We start from the raw sequence: 18,609 nt of genomic DNA on the forward strand, positions 1-18,609 counted from the left end.
TATCCAGATGGCAGAATTCTTCTGTCTCCATGAATATTTATGGCTCCCCTTGCCTACCCCTAGTTGAGAGCTGCGCCTGGGCTGCCGCCCAGACTTGAAGCGTCAAGGAACTGTGCCCTCACGTAAGATTGATTGGTCTGAGCTGCTGCTGCCTTTTTTCCCTCCAAATGCTCATTCCCTTCCTGACCCGTTGAGAGATTTGTTGGCATTCGCCGAAGGCCCTGTCTGGAGCTGACAGGGAACTCAGTATGTGGGCTAGAGCCCCTGGGACAGTGGTGACCATAGTCCCCTCCCCTGACTTCATGTGGCTGAGCCAGTGGGGAGAGGGAGGCCTGGCCATTGTGACCAGTTTGCATGCTTATTTTTGGAACCACTGTTAGAACGGTAAAATTTTGTAACTGAAAAAACTGAGGCTCAGATAGGTGAACTCACTTGCCCAAGGTCACACAGCAAGTAAATGGCAGAGCCATGTATGAACCCAGGTCTTTCTGACTCGAGAAAGGGATTATTCTCCCCCTCCTACTGTGCTTCCACCAGAGAGACTGGACACGTTTCCTTCATACCAGTTTCTGCTGAATAGTCATCAGGGGCTTGGTCATTCATTCATTCAGTGCTCAGTGTCTGACACTGGGGATAAAGAATGAACAAGATCTAGTCCCTGCCCTCTAGGAGCTCCAGGCTGGTGAGGAAATGGCCATAGAAATCAATACTTACAACACATTGTATCTGGTGCTGTACTGAGGAATGTGCCCAGTACCATGGTGACCCAGAGAAGAAGGCAACTCATTCTGCCTGGGGCAATCAGGGAGGGCATCCTAGAGGAAGCATTCTTTAGATTGGTCTTTTTTTTTTTTTAAGATTTTTATTTTTATTTATTTATTTGTCTGAGATTGAGAGAGAGAGAGAGAGCACACAAGCAGGGGGAGGGAGAAGCAGGCTCCCTGCTGGGCAAGGAGCCTGATGCGGGGCTCGATCCCAGGACCCTGGGATCATGACCTGAGCCAAAGGCAGACGCTTAATGACCAAGCCACCCAGGTGTCCCTTTAGGTTGGGTCTTCAAGGAAGAGTGGGAGTTTGCTAGGTAAAGCAAGAGGCAGAAGGCACTCTCAGAGAGGTAGCAGCATGTGCAAAGCACAGAGGTTTGAGAAGAAACAGAGTTTTTAGAGAAGCAGCAGGAAGTTCAGTGTGGCTGGAATACAGGGTGTGTAGTAAAAGAGGCTGGAGGGAAATGAGGTGTGAAAGGAGCTTGGATTTGATCCTGGGCAATGGGGAGCCATGGAAGGTGGTAGACTAGTCGAGTATGTGGCTGACAGTGTGCTGAAACGCAGTACTTCTCAAACTTCAGTGTACCCACGAATCACCTGGGACTCTTGTGAAAATACAGATTCTGATGCAGCAGTCCGGGGTGGAGCGTGAGAGTCCGTATTTCTGACAAACTCAGCTGATGCTGCTGGTTCGAGGACCTCAATTTGAGTAGTGAGGCTGTAGAGGGCTCATTCCGTCTTGTAGGGAGACTGCTCTGGGGAGCAGGCAGCTCCTGGTGCTTTTCTGTTACGGGGTAGATCAGGCCTCGGGTCTGCCCTTCTTCTTGGGTCAGCCCTCCTGCAGCTCGCACAATGAGGTCACAACAAGGATTAAAATTTTTGTTTGCCAGACATCTGTTGACTCAACAAACGCTTACCAAGCTCCTGCTCCGGCCACACGTGTGCTAGGTGCTGGAGACGGAGAGAGGAATTGGAAATGCCACTTTGTGGTCCATGTCACCACCCCCTCTTGCCTCCAGAACTGGTTCTCTGCTTGCCCTTTGTCCCCTACTATCTGTTCTCTGTCCAGCAGCCAGGGAGTCCGATCATGTTACTCACTTGCCTGACACGGTCCAGCGGCTCTCCAGTGCTCAGAAAATAAAATTCCACCTCCTCACCACGGCTTAGGAGCCATTTGGGGTCGGCTGCCCCCAGATCTCATCCAGTTCTTCCCATTTCTCACTCCCCTAGGACCACATGAATCTTACGTTTCCTTGAGCACGACGCATTTGTTCCTATCTTATGATACGATGAACTTACTCCCGCTGCACATGAGACACTTGGCCTAGAATACTCTTCTTCCAGATTTTCTCTTGACTTGTTCCTTCTCGCTTTTTAGATTTCAGCCAGGAGAAGATATGGGTTTTCACAGGACCCTACAACTTGTACAATTTGGGGGGGTCCTCGTGAAGAAAAGTGACCAAATTGCAAATACACAATTAGATACAAGACCTAGAAAGGGGCCTTGAAGCTTACGCTTCATTGGCCTCATGGTAAATCTTCTTCTAGGTTTGTTTATAGGTTACCTCCTCTGAGAAGCCTTCCCTGGTCACTCTATTTAAAGCAGCCCCTTACCCAAGCTTCGTCATGTCACGATTTTTATTTCTTTTATTGAATTCATCACAATTTGAAATTACTGTGTTCTTTTCCCTCTCTGTTTTGGTCTGTTTTCCCTGACAAGAGTGTAAGCTTCTTAAGAGCAGGGGTTTTGCCTGTTTTATTCCTGCAGTATCCCCAAAAAAGTGCCCAGCCCCCAGTGGGATATCGATAACTGTCAGGTGAATGAATGGACATATCCTCTGCCCTCCAGGAGCTGCTGGTCTAGTGTGGCAGGAGGACACAGAGATAATTTCAATGGTATAAGATGCTGTAAGCTATGGGTGCTCAGAGGATGAACGCTTAACCGGGTCTGGGGGCAGAGCAGGGTGTGAGAGAGGCAGGGAGGCTTGGGAAGAACTAGCTGCAGGGAGAGAGGCCAGGGCAGTCTTCAAGTGACCAGTACATAGCCAGGCAGAGTGAGGGAGGGAAGCATGAACAAAGGCATGGAGGTCTGAGCCCCTAGGCCCAGAAGAGACTCAGCTGGTTACATTGTGGGTGACATCAAAGGGTTCCACTGACGCAAAGGGATGGCTGGGTGCTAAGTTTGGGATGAAGGCTAAGGGGGTGGGAGTCACATGAAGACCAGGATCTGGGAAGACAGCAGAAGTAGGAAGAGCCAGGGTGATGGGTACGGGAGGCACCCAGGGCAAGGCTTTGGGCAAAGGCAGGGGTTTCATGCAAGAACCCCCACACTGATTCTGACTCTGTATCTGGAAGGAAGAGGCCTGCACTGGGCTTCCTATGGGGGCTATGTGGACTGGGGATGCTCCAGGCCCAGACAGACCTGATTACAGGTTGGGTTCACAGAGAAGCTGACTCTGAAATGGAGATTAGCATGTAGGAATGTTTTTCCTAAACTGTTTTAAAGCAAAGTCAAGATACTGTATAATTCTACCTATAAATACTTCATGATGTGTATCTAATAGATAAGGAATTAAAACATATAAAAATATAGAACCATAATATCATTATCACACCTAACAAAATTAACATTGATTTCTTAATTCCAGCTCATACTGAGTCTGTGTTTGAGTTCTTCCAATTGTCTAAAAACTAGTTTTTATAGTTACTTTGAATCAGGATACAAACAAGGTTCACAACTATTTGCTCAACTAAGCTTCTTAATGAGAATTTAACATTCCACCTCCTTGCTTCTCCCTCATTCCTCAACTCATGCTTTGGATGCTGCTCTCCTAATGACGGGGAGCTGGATTTCCCTGTTGCCACATGCTGTGTTTTCTTTTCTTTTCTTTCTTTCTTTCTTTTTTTTTTTTTTTAAGATTTTATTTATTTATTTGAGAGAGAGAGAACATGAGCAAGGGGAGGGGCAGAAGAAGAAGAAGAAGCAGACTCCGTGCTGAGTAGGGAGCCTGGGGCTCAATACCAGGACCCTGGGATCATGACCTGAGCTGAAGACAGACACTTAATCAACTGAGCCACCCAGGGGCCCCTGCTTTTCTGTCTGCATCGTACTTGATCTCTCTGTGTGGCTTTTCACGCTGCTGGCCCCCACTTCCGTGCTCTTGAAACCTTCTCCAGCATGGCTCTCCTACCTCTCTGTCCTGTCCCTGCCTCCTTCACAGGTTTCTCCTCCCCCTCTGACTTCTCCGGGGAATGTTGGGCTCTTCAGGATTTAACTCTGGATCCTCTGGAATTTCAGGGCACTCCAGATGTGTCCCCAGCTGGATTCACCTGCACCCCCACACTGTTCCTCCTCAGTGTCATCTCCATGAAGATGGGTACCACCCCCAGCCCAAATCATCTGCGCCAGAAAGCTGGCAGTCCTTGACTCCTCCCTTTCTATCAACCTGTCTCCCATCTGTCACCAAGTTCCATCCATTCAACCTCCCAAATAACTCTGACAACCATCCATTTCCCTCCATTTGCCCCGTCATGCTCCAAGCCTCCTTTGGCCCTGCAGACAATTGCAATTGTCTTGATGCTCTCTCCTTGCTCCTGGTCTGAAGCCCCTCTGGCTTGTTCTGTACGCAGCGGTCAAAGCCCTCTTTCCCAAACCCAGATCCAGTGTTGTCCCTTTCCTGTTCCATACCCTTCAGTGACTCCCCATTTTCTACAAATCCTTAGCCTAATATTCAAGACCTTTCTTAAGTTGACCAATACATACTTACTTTGTAGGCCCTGTCTCTCCTCACCATCCCCGCCCACCCTCACCACACACACTTTAAGGTTTAGCTAGACCAGGTGTCTCAAGCTCCCTGAGCACAAGGTCCATCCGCTCCTCGTCTTCCAGGACTCTGCACGCGCCATCCCTCTGTCTGGGGCTCCTCATCTGGCTTACTACTTCTTGTCCTTCCACATAGGCAGGTCACTCCTGATCCTCAGGTCTGGGCAGGGACACCATCTCAGAATTACCCCAACTTCTGGAACCTCCACCATCATAACACTTGACAATTGTCTACTTCTGAATCTCTCTTTTGCAAAATGGGCTGTGAGCAGTGGAAGGACAGAGACTGGGTCTGTTCTCTGAGGCCTCCGCACTCTGCCCAGGGCCTGGAGCAGTGAGTGCTTGTCCAGTGAATGCATGGATGAGGGACTGAATGGGTGAGTTGGGTTGACCTGGGTGTGTGTGCCCCAGTCATATAGTGAGAAAAAAAATTTTTAACTAATGCAAAAAAATTCATGATGAACAAATACCAAAATCTTAAATGAAGATAGGATCATAATAGTGCCAGGCAGAGCAATATTAGAACCTGAGGCAAAAGGAAGACTGATTTTGATTTTTGAAGATATTGCATTAAAATATTATTTATCTTGATCACTGAGGTTTTTCAGCACCCCCTTACATTTTGCGCTTAGGTGAGCTCCTCCACAAGCCTTACCCCAGTCCAGGTCCTGGTGGGAAGGCTTCCTCAGCAGGCCAGGACAGGCATGGCACAGAGGACAGGGCCCAAGCAGATATACTGGGTTGAATACTCTGGCTGTAGAAAGACTGTTTCTGGGCACCTGGGTGGCTCAGTGGTTAAGCGTCTGCCTCCAGCTCAGGTCATGATCCCAGGGCCCTGGAATTCAGCCCCGCATCGAGCTCCCTGCTCCACGGGAAGGCTGCGTCTCCCTCCCCTGCTTGTGTTCCCTCTCTCGCTGTGTCTCTCTCTGTCAAATAAATAAATTAAATCTTAAAAAAAAAAAAGAAGACTTTCTAGTGGAGAGTTGCCCCCACCCCACTAAGCTGGAGCTTAAACCCAAGAAGAGGAAGAGACTTACTTGGCGGGGCGGCGGCGGGGGGGGTTGGATGGTGAGGATGGGTAAGAACATGACTTCTTCAAAGACCCAGAGTGAACACCATGCACTGCCCAGCTGTGGGCTGCCTCACCTCCTTTCTGAGGTCCCAGGCAGAGGGTCCCCCAAGGCATTAAGGTCGAGCAGGAGAAAGAAAGAAGGCCAGTCCCTGAGAAATGGGCATCTTGGGCTCAAAGGAAAGGCGAGCGGGCTGATTGTGGAGCAGTGATTTTATTTATTTTTTATTTAAGTTTTTAATTTTAATTCCAGTATAGTTAGCATCCAGTGTTATATTAGTTTCAGGTGTACAATATAGTGATTCAACAACTCTGCATTATTTGGTGCTCATCAGAAGTGTACTCTTAATCCCTGTCACCTATTTCACCCATCCCCCACCCACCTCCCCTCTGGTAACCACCAGCTTGTGCTCTATAGTTGAGAGTCTTTCTTGGTTTGTCTCTCTCTCGCTCTCTTTTTCCTTCCTCTTGAGGAGCAGCAATTTTTAAATCTTCTGGTCTCAGTACCTCTTTTTTATATCTTTAAAAATTATTGAGGGCCCCAGAGAGCTTTTGTTTACATGGGTTATATCCATCAGTATTTTCTTTTTTCTTTTTTTTTTTTGAGATTTTATTTATTTATTTGAAAGAGAGAGAGACAGAGATAGCAACAGAGATAGCAAGAGACAGCATGAACCAGGAGGAGAGGGAGAAGCAGATGCAGGGCTGGATCCCAGGACCCTGGGATCATGACCTGAGCTGAAGGCAGACGCTAAACGACTGAGCCACCCAGGCGCCCCTAAGCTCATTCCATGTTAACATAAATAACGTTGTTAGCAAAAATTAGCTAACAATTTCAAAACATAAATAATTTAGAGTGGCTTTGATTTACATTTGTTTGCAAATATCTTTAATGATAGGTTTAATAGAAGACAACTAGATTCTCCTATCTGCTCCTTCATTCAATCTATCGTGGTATGTTGTTTCGGTTGAAGTGTATGAAGAAAATCTGCCCGTACACAGATATGTATTTGTAGTGGGAGGGATATTTTAATGTCTTTTTCAGATAATTGATGATGTTCTTCTTTGGTACTACATCAAAGCTCCACAAATAGTAGTTTCTGAAAAGTCAGTTGCAATGTGGAACCTGAGTCGTACCAATGACCCTTCTATAATCTGTTGTGTAGCAATGTTTTCATCTGTCTCGCCCTTTGATTCTTTTACCCATGCATAATTTTGAAACTGGCCTTCTTCATTTGGAAAATGTCGGTTCACTAAGTTATGCAGGTTTTCCAAACGTGGACCTTTCACTAAAGGATTTTTTAAAAATTACATTCATTAGTATCGCCACCAATCTCATCAGAAAATTCTTTAAGGATTAAGAAGCTGTCAAACTCATACTGGCAGATACGGCTTTTCCGAAGATACTAGTTTTCTCCAAAGTTCGAATTTTATCATTGGCAACAAATAACTGTTATTTGTTTTCCTTAAAGCGATGGGTTTCCTTTGTTCATATTTGAGCAAATATGATACCCAAGTCTGAAAAACCATAGTTGGTCAGTCATTTTTTCAAGTGATAGTGACGATCTGCAAAAAAGTTCTGCTTATAACTCAAGTCACTTAAGCGGTTTTCCTGAAGACAACCACTGACTTCAGTGTGCAGAAGCATTGCATTTCCCATTTTCACACCCAAAATATTAAAAAGATGTGTACTCAAGATTTAATCAAATTAATAATTTCCTTGCTTTATCAAGGAATTTTTTTTTTTTTTTGCCCTGAGTAGGGCCTGGCTGTGAAAAATACAGCTCCTACTCCCACTTGGTGCCACTGCCTTGATCTGTGCTAAGGAGCCTGCAGTTTTGTTCACTCTGTACCATCAGTGCGAATGTCAACACAGTGAAAAGGGGAAATAATGTCTTGGTATAATTATGACAATAGTTGTTTTTTTTTTTAATTTATTTGAGAGAGAGACAGAGAGAGACAGAGAGCAGGAGTGAGAGAGAACATGAGGGGGGAAAGGGAGAGGGAGAAGCAGACTCCCTGCTGAGCAGTAAGCCCGATGCGGGACTCGATCCCAGGACCCTGGGATCATGACCTGAGCTGAAGGCAGATGCTTAACAACTGAGCCACCCAGGCGGGCCTTTGACAATAGTTTTGACCTCATGGGTCCTCTGAAAGTTCTCAGAGATATTCCTTTCTCATCCCTCATTTCTGTGGACCACCCTTTGAGAAATATTATCCTAGAGTCTTGGGATCAGATGGCAGGACTACGTTTAGGTGTGGAAAAGATCCCAGCCAAGTAAACGTTAGCAATTTCGCTTCTGGGGAAGCAACCTAAAACTATGTAATTCAAATCAACTATGTAATGCACAATGTGACTTGAGGCTGAGTTTTTTGCTTTAAAGGAATCACAATTATTTATCGGAATAATTAAACCTACATTTATTTAATTTAGCATAGACAAGCCACCACCACATTAATTGGAGCAAAGCGTAAAAATTTTCTCAATCATCAAAATTCCAATTAGAGCCAGTTGCTTCTTTTTTCTTTTTTTTTTCAATTGAAGTATAATTGATATACAACGTTCCATTAGTTTTGAGCGTCCAACATGGTGATTTGACAACTGTGTTTCGCTGTGCTCACCATAAGTGTAGCTACCATCTGTCACCCTACAACGCTATTCTAGTCCCATTGACTATATTCCCTATGCTGTGCCTTTCATCCCTGTGACTTATTCATGCCATGACTGGAAGACTGTACCTCCCACCCCCCTTCAGCCATTTTTCCCATCCCCCCACCTCCCACCCCTCTGGCAACCATGGCTTGTTCCCTTTATTTATGGGTCTGTTTCTGGTTTTAGAGCAAGTTGGTTCTTTAAACTCACCTGTAAGTATCTAGAGACTTCTTCAAGTGTTTCCACTGCTCCAGAGCTCCCAAAGAGATGGTTGTAATCAACGAGGCTTATCACCCACTCCTTTATTGGTTCATGGTGCTGGGAATAGTGTTGAATAGACAGACAAGGCCCTTATTCTCCTGGTGCTCAGTCAACTAGGAGAGTGTTATGAATCACACAAACATGAATATGATCACAACTGCTTTAGGGTTTACAAAGAAGTACAGGGGGCTTTGAGGCAGGACGTGACCTGGCCTGGTGAAGACCTCTCTGAAGAAGTAAAATTCAGGTAAGGTCTGAAGCACGAGTTAGAATGGCCGGGTAGGGGCGCCTGGGTGGCTCAGTCGTTAAGCGTCTGCCTTCGGCTCAGGTCATGATCCCAGGGTCCTGGGATCGAGTCCCACATTGGGCTCCCTGCTCGGCGGGAAGCCTGCTTCTCCCTCTCCCACTCCCCCTGCTTGTGTTCCTGCTCTCGCTATCTCTCTCTGTCAAATAAATAAATAAAATCTTAAAAAAAAAAAAAAAAGAATGGCCGGGTAGAAGTGGGGTGTGGTTAGGGAGGAGGGTTCGAAGCATTGGCATGGGTGTTGTGCTTGCAGGCAGAGGCAGGAAAGGTCTGAGCATGTTTGAAGACCCACTGGGAGCTCCATTTTGACTGGACCCTGGTGGGAAGATAGCAGGAGGAGAGGATGGAATGGCAGCCAGAGGTCAGGGTGAGGGCCATCGGTGGTCCTTTTCTCAGTTCCTACAACCTACCCTGCTCCTTCCTGCCTCAGTCCTAGACCCATGCAGATCCCTCTGCCTGGAACACTCTTCCTCTCTCAGGTCCCAAAGGAAATGTCACCTCTTTTCTAAGGATAACTTTTTGTATTCTCCATATCAGCCCCTCCTTTTCTGTGTATAGCAGCTCTGTTTGTTTACATGGTGTTTGTCCATCTGCCCCACGAGACTGTCAGGTCCCCGTGTGCAGGCCTGTGCAGTCACGTCCACCCTGTATCTCCTGCGGGCTGGACATGCAGTTGGTGCTCAGAAGTATTTGTTGGCGGAATGTGTGAATGAACAAATGCACGCAGAGCTGGATTTGAGACTCTGGCTCCATCCTTTAACAGCTCTGTGACCTTGAACCATCACATAAACACATTAGATTGTTTCCTATTCTGTAAAATGGAGTTTTATTTCTTATCTCAGAGGGCTTTTGTGAGACTGAAATGAGGTAGTACACAGGAAGCACCTGGCTCCGAAGGAGCGTCTTACTCCCAGTTCTGTTCTCTTTTCACTGTTCCGGGATGTAGGATGAGTCTGGGGCCTTGCTCAACTCCATCTGGCTCTCCTGCCGTCCCATCAACCCTCCCACCCCCAGCTGCAACACAAACATCAGAGGGGCTTCCAGGCTCATGTGCTGGCAACAGAATTCAAGGAACAAGAGAGGAGGGAGCAATTGGTTCTGGTGGAGAGTGGGTGGTGGTGAAGATGCTGTTGAAAACGGACCAGACTGTGGGTAGTGGGATTAGGGTTAATTTCATCTTCTTTAATATACTTTTCTTTTTTCTTTTTTTTTTTTTTGAGAGAAAGAGCGAGTGATGGTGGGGAGGGGCAAAGGGAGAAGGAAAATCTTTCTTTTTTTTAGTTAATTAATTAATTTTTGCGAGAGAGAGAGAGAGAGAATGAGAACACGCACATGAGCGGGGGAGGGGCAGAGGGAGAGAGAGAGAGAATCCCAAGCAGGCTCCATGCCCAGCACTGAGCCCCACATGCAGCTCTATCTCATGACCCTAAGATCATGACCTGAGCTGAAACCAAGAGTAGGATGCTTAACTGACTGAGACACCCAGGCACCCCTTTAATATACTTTTTTTTTTTTTTTGCTTTTTTAGCTGTTTATTTGGAAATGATTGTAGACTCACAAGTTGTAAAAATTGAACATAGAGTTTCTTGAGCCCTCCGATGGTGACATAGCCGTAGTACGATCCCAAAACCAAGAAAGGCTTTTTGTTTTGAAATAATTTTAGGCCTTCAAAAAAGTTGCAAAATAATACAAAGAGTGCATGTGTGCCCTTTGCTCCACATTCCCTAATGTTAACAATTTACAAAACCATAACACAATGATCAAAACTAGGAAATGAACATTGATGTATTATTTTAATTATAGACGTTATTTGAACTTCACCAGTTTTTCCACTAAACGATCTTTTTTTGTTCTTGGATACAATCCAGGATCCCACATTGTGTTTAGCTGTCATACATTTCCTTAATATCCTCTGATTTTTGGCAATTCCTCCGTCTTTCCTTAGGACCACCGATGGCCCTCACCCTGACCTCTGACCTCACCCACCTCATGACCTTGACATTTTTTATCAGTCATTTTGTATAATGTCTCACAATTTGGGCCTATCTGATGTTTTCTCATGACTACATTGAGATTATGCAGTTCTGGAAAGAAAACCGCAGAAATGATGTTATAGTCTTTTCACTGCTTCAAGTCAAGGGTACCTGATATTGATATATGTCCTACTAATGATGAGTGCGTCTTAACCATTTGATTAAAGTGTCGTCTACTGGGTTTCTCCACTGTACACTTTTCTTCATCTTTTTCTTTTCTTTTTTTAAAAGATTTTATTTTTCAGTAATCACTCTACCCAACATGGGGCTCAAACTAACAACCCTGAGATCAAGAGTTGCATGCTCCACTAACTGAGCCAGCCAGGCTCCGCCTATATTTTTCTTTTCATTAATTTTTCTTTTAATTACTAAAGCAATAAATGCTTCTAAATATTTTTTTTTTTTATTTGAGACAGAGAGAATGAGAGAGAGAGAGCACATGAGAGGGGGGAGGGTCAGAGGCAGAAGCAGGCTCCCTGCTGAGCAGGGAGCCCGATGCGGGACTCGATCCCGGGACTCCAGGATCATGACCTGAGCCGAAGGCAGTCGCTTAACCAACTGAGCCACCCAGGCGCCCGCAATAAATGCTTCTAAAAAGTTCAAACAAAGGAAGCATAAATAGGTAAACTTCCCAACAAACCCATCTCACCTTCCCAAAGGTTACTTATCATTGTCTACTCTTGAAGCTATATCCTTCTAGATCACTTTCTAGATGTCATATACACACATATAATGGGGACACGCAGATTTTTAAAATTGTGTTTTACTTGACAATATTATCCAGGGACAACTTTCAACATCAGTGCAATCAGATATAACTCATTCTTTCTAATGACTGGCTAGTATTTCATCTTTGGGTCACCCTAATATAATTCTCTGTATTTTCCAGATTTTGTATGAGCACAAAAATAATAATAAATTTACTTTTAATAATAATATAATTTAATTATTATTATTTTAAGTAAAGCCTACTCCCAATGTGGGGCTTGAACCCACTGACCCTGAGATCAAAAGTCACATGCTCTACCAACTAAGCCAGCCAGGCACTTCCATAAATTATTTTTTATTTTTTTAAGATTTTATTTATTTATTTGTTAGAGAGAGAGAGAGAGCGAGTGCACAAGCAGGTGGAGGGGTTGAGGGGGAGCAGACTCCCTACCAAGCAAGGAGCTTGATGTGGGACTCGATCCCAGGACCCCGGGGTCATGACCGGAGCTGAAGGCAGACACTTAACCAACTGAGCCACCCAGGCATCACCCACCAATTATTTTTTTTAAAGAGTTTATTTATTTATTTGACAGAGACACAGCAAGAGAGGGAAAACAAGCAGGGGGATGGGACAGGGAGAAGCAGGCTTCCCGCGGAGCAGGGAGCCCGATGCGGGGCTCAATCTCAGGACCCTGGGATCATGACCTGAGCCGAAGGCAGACACTTAACAACTGAGCCACGCAGGTGCCCAATTATTTTTTAATATAGAACATCCACCATCAAAATTTACATTTCAAATTTCATCAATAGAAAAATATTTAAAAGTTGTTAGAAAATTAAAAATTTTATGATATAAGTTTTCATATATTTTCTCATCAGAAATAGATTATTTAAACCTTACATCAAAATAAGCCACAGAATGAAAAGGTATGTTTTAAAATGTAACAAGAGAAAAGAAACTGAATTGCCGTTGATTTCATTGACTCTCAGATGCTGTTCATTTTAAAAATACACCATTATTTTATGTAGAAAAAAATACTGCCAATTAATTGGAAGATACCGCCCATTTTAGAGTTTTTAAAATGTGCAAAATGAGAGTCTTGGAATTGATTCAATAAGACAGGCCCTTTTTGACCTTTCATTAACCGGAATTCCTGTGTGGTCTTCCAGGCGCAACAGGATTCTACCACCAGCTGCCCCTTCCAACCATGGCGACAGGGGCAAATAATTCCTCTCATGTGGACTCTGAGTTCCGATATACCCTCTTCCCGATTGTTTACAGCATCATCTTTGTGCTGGGGATCATCGCCAACAGCTATGTGCTATGGGTCTTTGCCTGCCTGTACCCTTCCAAGAAACTCAACGAGATAAAGATCTTCATGGTGAACCTCACCGTGGCTGACCTGCTCTTCTTGGTCACCCTGCCCCTGTGGATCATCTACTACCACAACCAGGGCAACTGGATTCTCCCCGAATTCCTGTGCAACCTGGCTGGCTGCTTCTTCTTCATCAACACCTACTGCTCAGTGGCCTTCCTGGCTGTCATCACTTACAACCGTTTCCAGGCAGTGACCCAGCCCATCAAGACAGCTCAGGACACCACCCGCAAGCGTGGTTTCTCTGTGTCCCTGGTCATCTGGGTGGCCATTGTGGCTGCAGCATCCTACTTCTTCATCCTGGACTCCACCAACGTGGAGCCCAGTAAGACCGGCTCAGGCAACATCACACGTTGCTTTGAGCATTACGAGAAGGGCAGTGTGCCCGTCCTCATCATCCACATCTTCCTCGTGTTCAGTTTCTTCCTTGTATTTCTCATCATCTTCTTCTGCAACCTGGTCATCATCCGCAGGCTGCTCATGCAGCCAGTGCAGCTGCAGCACAATGCAGAGGTCAAGCGCCGCGCGCTGTGGATGGTCTGCACGGTCTTGGCTGTGTTCATCATATGCTTTGTGCCCCACCACATCGTGCAGCTGCCCTGGACCCTGGCTGAGCTGGGCTTCCAGAACAGCAGCTTCCACCAAGCCATCAACGATGCCCATCAGGTCACTCTCTGCCTTCTTAGCACCAACTGTGTTTTAGACCCCATCATCTACTGTTTCCTCACCAAGAAGTTTCGCAAGCACCTCATTGAGAAGTTCTATAGCATGCGCAGCAGCCAGAAATGCTCCCGGGCCACCTTGGAGACTGGCACTGATGTGGTCATGCCGCTCAACCACGTCCCTGTCCATTCCCTCAAAAAGTAGTCCCTGACTGTTGGGGCCAGGCCCGGAGGCTTCTCCTCCATGGACATCACAGACTGACCTGGGGGATGAAGGGGTCTCTGCTGTGGTCTGGGCATCTCTTCCCTGGGCACAAGTGGCTCTTTAAGTATGGAGGCTACTTCACCAAGGTGGGGGTGATGGCCAGGCCAGACTGCTGGGAAGTCCAGGACTTGAACGCGCTTCGTTGGCCACCTCGGGGCACATGCATAATAACCTTGGCTGGCAACCTCATCCTGAATACCTGAGTCTGATAGCTCTGCAGGGAATGTCAGGGCCCGGGGCAGACCTTGGGGACAGACTCCGAGCCACCCTGTTCACCCTACCAAGGCAGCTGCCCTGAGCCAGTATGGCCTGAAGTTTTGGTCAACAACTACCTTTGCTACTTTTATAAAGGCAGAGAAGAGGGTTTTGGGAAAGAGATCCTCCCCTGGTTGTGTGGTGGTGTCTCTGGGGGAGACTTTTGAGTTAGGATAGTGCCATCTTGTCTCCATTTAGAGGCACAGGATCTTTGTGACACTTCTTAGGGGACGTGGCTCAGTGGAGCCTTTTCCCACTCATCCAACAACCTGTCCTGAATGGTGCCAGAGAGGGTAAGACATGTTCAGGTCAAAGGCTGGGATGGGGAGGTTGTCTCCTGAGGCAAATGTATCTCTCTGCATAGGCCTTGGGTCAGCTCTGGGGGACTGGGAGAGACACAACTGCCACATCCGTCTGTCTCAGCAGTGGATCCTGGTGAATTACCTCCCGCTGGGCAGCTCCCTACTGTGGGTGGGCAGGGGCCCCGCAAAGCCAAATTGGGGGCATCTGCGGCACCACGATGCTCAGAGGTTTCATGAGAAAGGGCACTTAGGTGGAGAAGTACCTGTGTGTGGGTGAGGCCTCCAGAGTAGGAGGAGCCTGTCAGGTCTCATCTACCACCTAGCTTTCTGGGGCAGGGAAGTGGGGGGGCGGGGGGGAGCCCTCCTAATTTAGCTTCCAGAAGGTGAGAGGAGCAGTTATAATCCCAAGGGCCAGGAGGCACTTTGAATTTGGGGTGCAGAAGAGAGGTGTCAGCTTCTCTTGAAGATCTCTAGATGCCTCCTTGTGATTTTCGGCAAATATATTCAGATGAGCTTCCTCACACCCTGAGCACCTGCGGTGTGAATCTGGCAGCCACAGACCCAGGGGCTTGGAGGAGACCACCCTGGAGCCCCGTGGTCCTTCTGAGACATCTTCCTCCCTTCCAGCCACAATCCCCACAGAGTGAGATTCTTGTTTCCTGTCTACTGGGCTGATTTTGATAAATGCTTCCCCATGGGCCAGTAACCTGCTTGGGTCTGGAATGGTAGCTGTGGGCTGAACTCAGCTGATGGTGACTAGGTGGAGAGTGCAGCAGACTTTGAGCTTTGGTGTCAGACAGACCCAGGTTCAAGTCTTGGCTTTGTCACTTCCTACCAAGGGACTGTGAGCTGAATTTCCTACCTTATAGGGTTGTTAGGAGTGGCGAATGCTGAGGCAGATACCTCTTGGTCAGGGTGATTGCTCATCCCAGATTCTCCCTTTTTCTGAGAATGCATTCCCCTTGATCCTCTGATAAGAGCTGAACGGATGAGATGCGGGCATGTAGCTCTAGGTGGGCCAGTCAGGTTCTCTCTCTCAGGAATAAGCAGCCAGATTCAGGGGTGCTATTTCAGGCTCTGCAGGTCACTAACCTGAAGACATACAAGTCTAGAGTTGTGACTGTGTGTGTGTGTGTGTCTACATGTGTGTGCCCCTCTATGTGTATGAGATGGGGCAGGGGAGAGTGGGTGACCTGCTCAGAGAGAAGATGGAAATGTGTAGAGCAAAGCAGAGACCAGACGGAGACCAGAAGTCTGGAGAGAGGAGGGCAGGTGCTTCCGGGGCCTGCTGCCCTCTTCCTCCAGGCCAGGCCCGCTCAAAGCCCAACATCTGCATTCCTTCCTTTGGGTTCTGTCAGGATGCATTCTCTTATTTTGTCTAAGCCTATTTGAATGACTCTCTATGACTTGCATCTTGTCTCTGAATAAGATGAATGCTTAGATGCTAAAGCACAGTGTTTCTTGCAGTTCAGTCATTTGTGTACACCCCCCATACACAATTTTTCAATACCCATGTGCCATCTGTATGTTTACTTAATAAATATTTTGCTCTAAATTGAGTCACTTTTTATCTCTTTACCCAAATGTCCATCAACTGGTGGATGGATAAAGAAGATGTGGTGTATATATACACAATGGAATATTACTCAGCCATCAAAAAGAACGAAATCTTGCCATTTGCAACATTGCGGATGGAGCTAGAGGGTATTGTGCTAAGTGAAATAAGTCAGAGAAAGACAAATACCATATAATTTCACTCATATGTGGAATTTAAGAAACAAAACAGATGAACATATGGGAAAGGAAAAGAAAAAGAGAGTGGGAAACAAATCATAAAAGACTCTTAATGGTAGAGAACAAACTGAGGGTTGATGGGGGGATGGGGAGTGGGCTAGACTGGTGATTGGATATTAAGGGGGGCACATGTTATGATGAGCACCGGTGTTGTATGTAAGTGATGATTCATGGAAATCTATTCCAGAAACCATATTGCACTGTATGTTAACTAACTAGAATTTAAATTAAAAGTTGAAAAGAAAAAAAATAAAACTTTATTTAAAAGGATGCTTTATAACTAAATTATAATGAAAACCAGTGGCACCTGCCACACATAAGAGATGAACATAAACATAAAATGTAACTATTTTTTAAAATATTTTATTTATTTATTTTGAGAGAGAGCGTGTGCGTGCACGCACACGCATGGGCTGGGGGAGGAGCAGAGGCAGAGGGAGAGAATCTCTAGCAGACTCCAGGCTGAGCACGGAGCCCCACTTGGGGCTTGATTCCAAGACCCTGAGATCATGACCTGAGTCAAAACCAAGAGTCTGGACGCTTAACTGACTGAGCCACCCAGGCGCCCCTGAGTTGTAATTCTTTTGATGAAACCACCAATCAGGATTTCCAAGCCATCTTATGTGTCAAGAAGGCCTCATCCTGCCCTGACCTCAGCCTCACACCAGTGATCTCAGTTGGAGAATGTTGACTGAAGCAAGATGAGTCACAGACACAAGAGTGGTAAGTGTAGGGCACAGTTGACGAGAACTGAGCATATTTATGCTTGTTTTTACTCATCTATATTATATTTGTCCTTGAGACCTAAGGCTACAAACAGATAGAACAAAACCCTCTTGTAAAACACCTGGTTTTCGTGCAGACTTAGTTTTGCTGAAATACAAATCTTGCTTCCCTTGACAACCTGCCAGCAAGTCATCCTCCTACCTACCCAGTCACCCATCCATCCATCCATCCATCCATTCATCCAGCTATCCAAAAAAACACATAATGGAGTACCTATTTTGGTCCAATAACTATGCTAAGCACAGTTTTTATCTGTTGTCTTAATGAAACCTCACAGTCCCCACTGAAAGGTAGCTGATTTTATCCCCCTAGAAATGAATAAAATAAAGACTGACTGAATAAGACAGTGGCTGCCCCCTAGATACTTGGTATAAAAGGAAAGGGACCTCCTTTTTGTTGAGCCCAGATATTTGCTTGCCACTTTCATAAGTCTTATCTCAATGAGTCCTTATAACCTCTGTACAGAATTGATATCTTCATGCCCATTTTGCAGATGGGGAAATTGAGGCTCAGGGGGGCCCAGTGATTTATAAGAGCTAGTAAGTGGTGGAATAATCTTCAAACCCAGACCTGCCTTAGTGAATATGGGTCCCTGTCCTCCTTTCCTCCCCTCCATGTGACTGTACCCTTGCCCAAGTCCCTGTAAGCACTGTCCTGGCTTTGGTGTGTGCTGGGTTAGAGGTCTCTTGAGGGCAAGAGCAGCTGGTGAGGGCCGCACCTTGCTGTTTCTAATTTCCTCCTTGAAGGCTTTTGTGCTCCCCATGCAGGCTGAAGCCCCGGAAGCAAGGATTTTTTTTGGGGCTGAGACTCCTGGGGTCAGTGAGGGGCTCTCCTGCCAGTGGATGTTGCACATGAATGCAGTGTTGCAAAGAACTCCTGAAACCAGAGTGTCATTGTCGCTAAAGCTAGAAGGTGCATTCAGCGGTCACTTGGATCCTGCCGTCTCTGTAAGAGGAGGGAAAGGGGTGAACGCTCAGAAGCTGCTGACCACTTACTGTGCACCAGGCCCTGTGAGGGGAACTTTACATCATCACCTAGGGATAAAACTGACTCTTCCCTCTGCCTGCATTACTCTTCTCCCCAGATATCTATCTTTCCTGCTCTCTCCCTCACCTCCATCAAGACTGCTCAAATGTCCCCCTCTCAGTGATGCCTGCCCTTGACCACGTTACTTAAAGCAGAAGCTTAAAGAATGAAGTGATTCTCGAGGCCACGCAGGAAACAGCTGGGTCTGTCTGGCTCCAAAGACCATGCGCTTTTCATTCTGGCACACTGACCTCCTCTGTAGACTCCTTTTGTGACATGGACCGTGCCCGTCAGTCTGTTCTCTATATTTAGAGGTCTGGTTCTGTTTGTTGCTTGTCTATTCATCTTATTAAGATTCCACTGATGAGGGCACCTGGGTGGCTCAGTCGGTTGAGCGGCTGCCTTCGGCTCAGGTCATGATCCTGGAGTCCCGGGATCGAGTCCCGCATCGGGCTCCCTGCTCGGCGGGGAGTCTGCTTCTCCCTCTGACCCTCCTCCCTCTCGTGCTCTCTGTCTCTCATTCTCTCT

General features: G+C 46.3%; 1 protein-coding gene across 4 annotated transcripts in view; it reads left to right on the forward strand.

Annotated features, from left to right (window-relative positions):
• PTAFR (platelet activating factor receptor) overlaps positions 1-16,125 on the forward strand; it is a 42,032-nt gene extending 25,907 nt beyond the window's left edge. For 2 of the 4 annotated variants that reach the window (XM_035019349.1, XM_035019348.1), the window contains exon 2: positions 12,786-16,123. In XM_035019349.1, the coding sequence (XP_034875240.1) occupies positions 12,824-13,858 (1,035 nt within the window). In that variant the 5' untranslated portion in view covers positions 12,786-12,823 and the 3' untranslated portion in view covers positions 13,859-16,123. Of the gene's footprint in view, positions 1-11,507; positions 11,530-12,785 lie in introns of those variants that run through there. The other 2 variants (XM_035019350.1, XM_035019347.1) reach the window with 2 other exon arrangements.
• Positions 16,126-18,609: the final 2,484 nt, after the last annotated feature.

This window comes from Mirounga leonina, unplaced genomic scaffold, assembly GCF_011800145.1.
Source record: "Mirounga leonina isolate KUSES-001 unplaced genomic scaffold, KU_Mleo_1.0 Mir_173, whole genome shotgun sequence".
Taxonomy (NCBI): Eukaryota; Metazoa; Chordata; class Mammalia; order Carnivora; family Phocidae; genus Mirounga; species Mirounga leonina.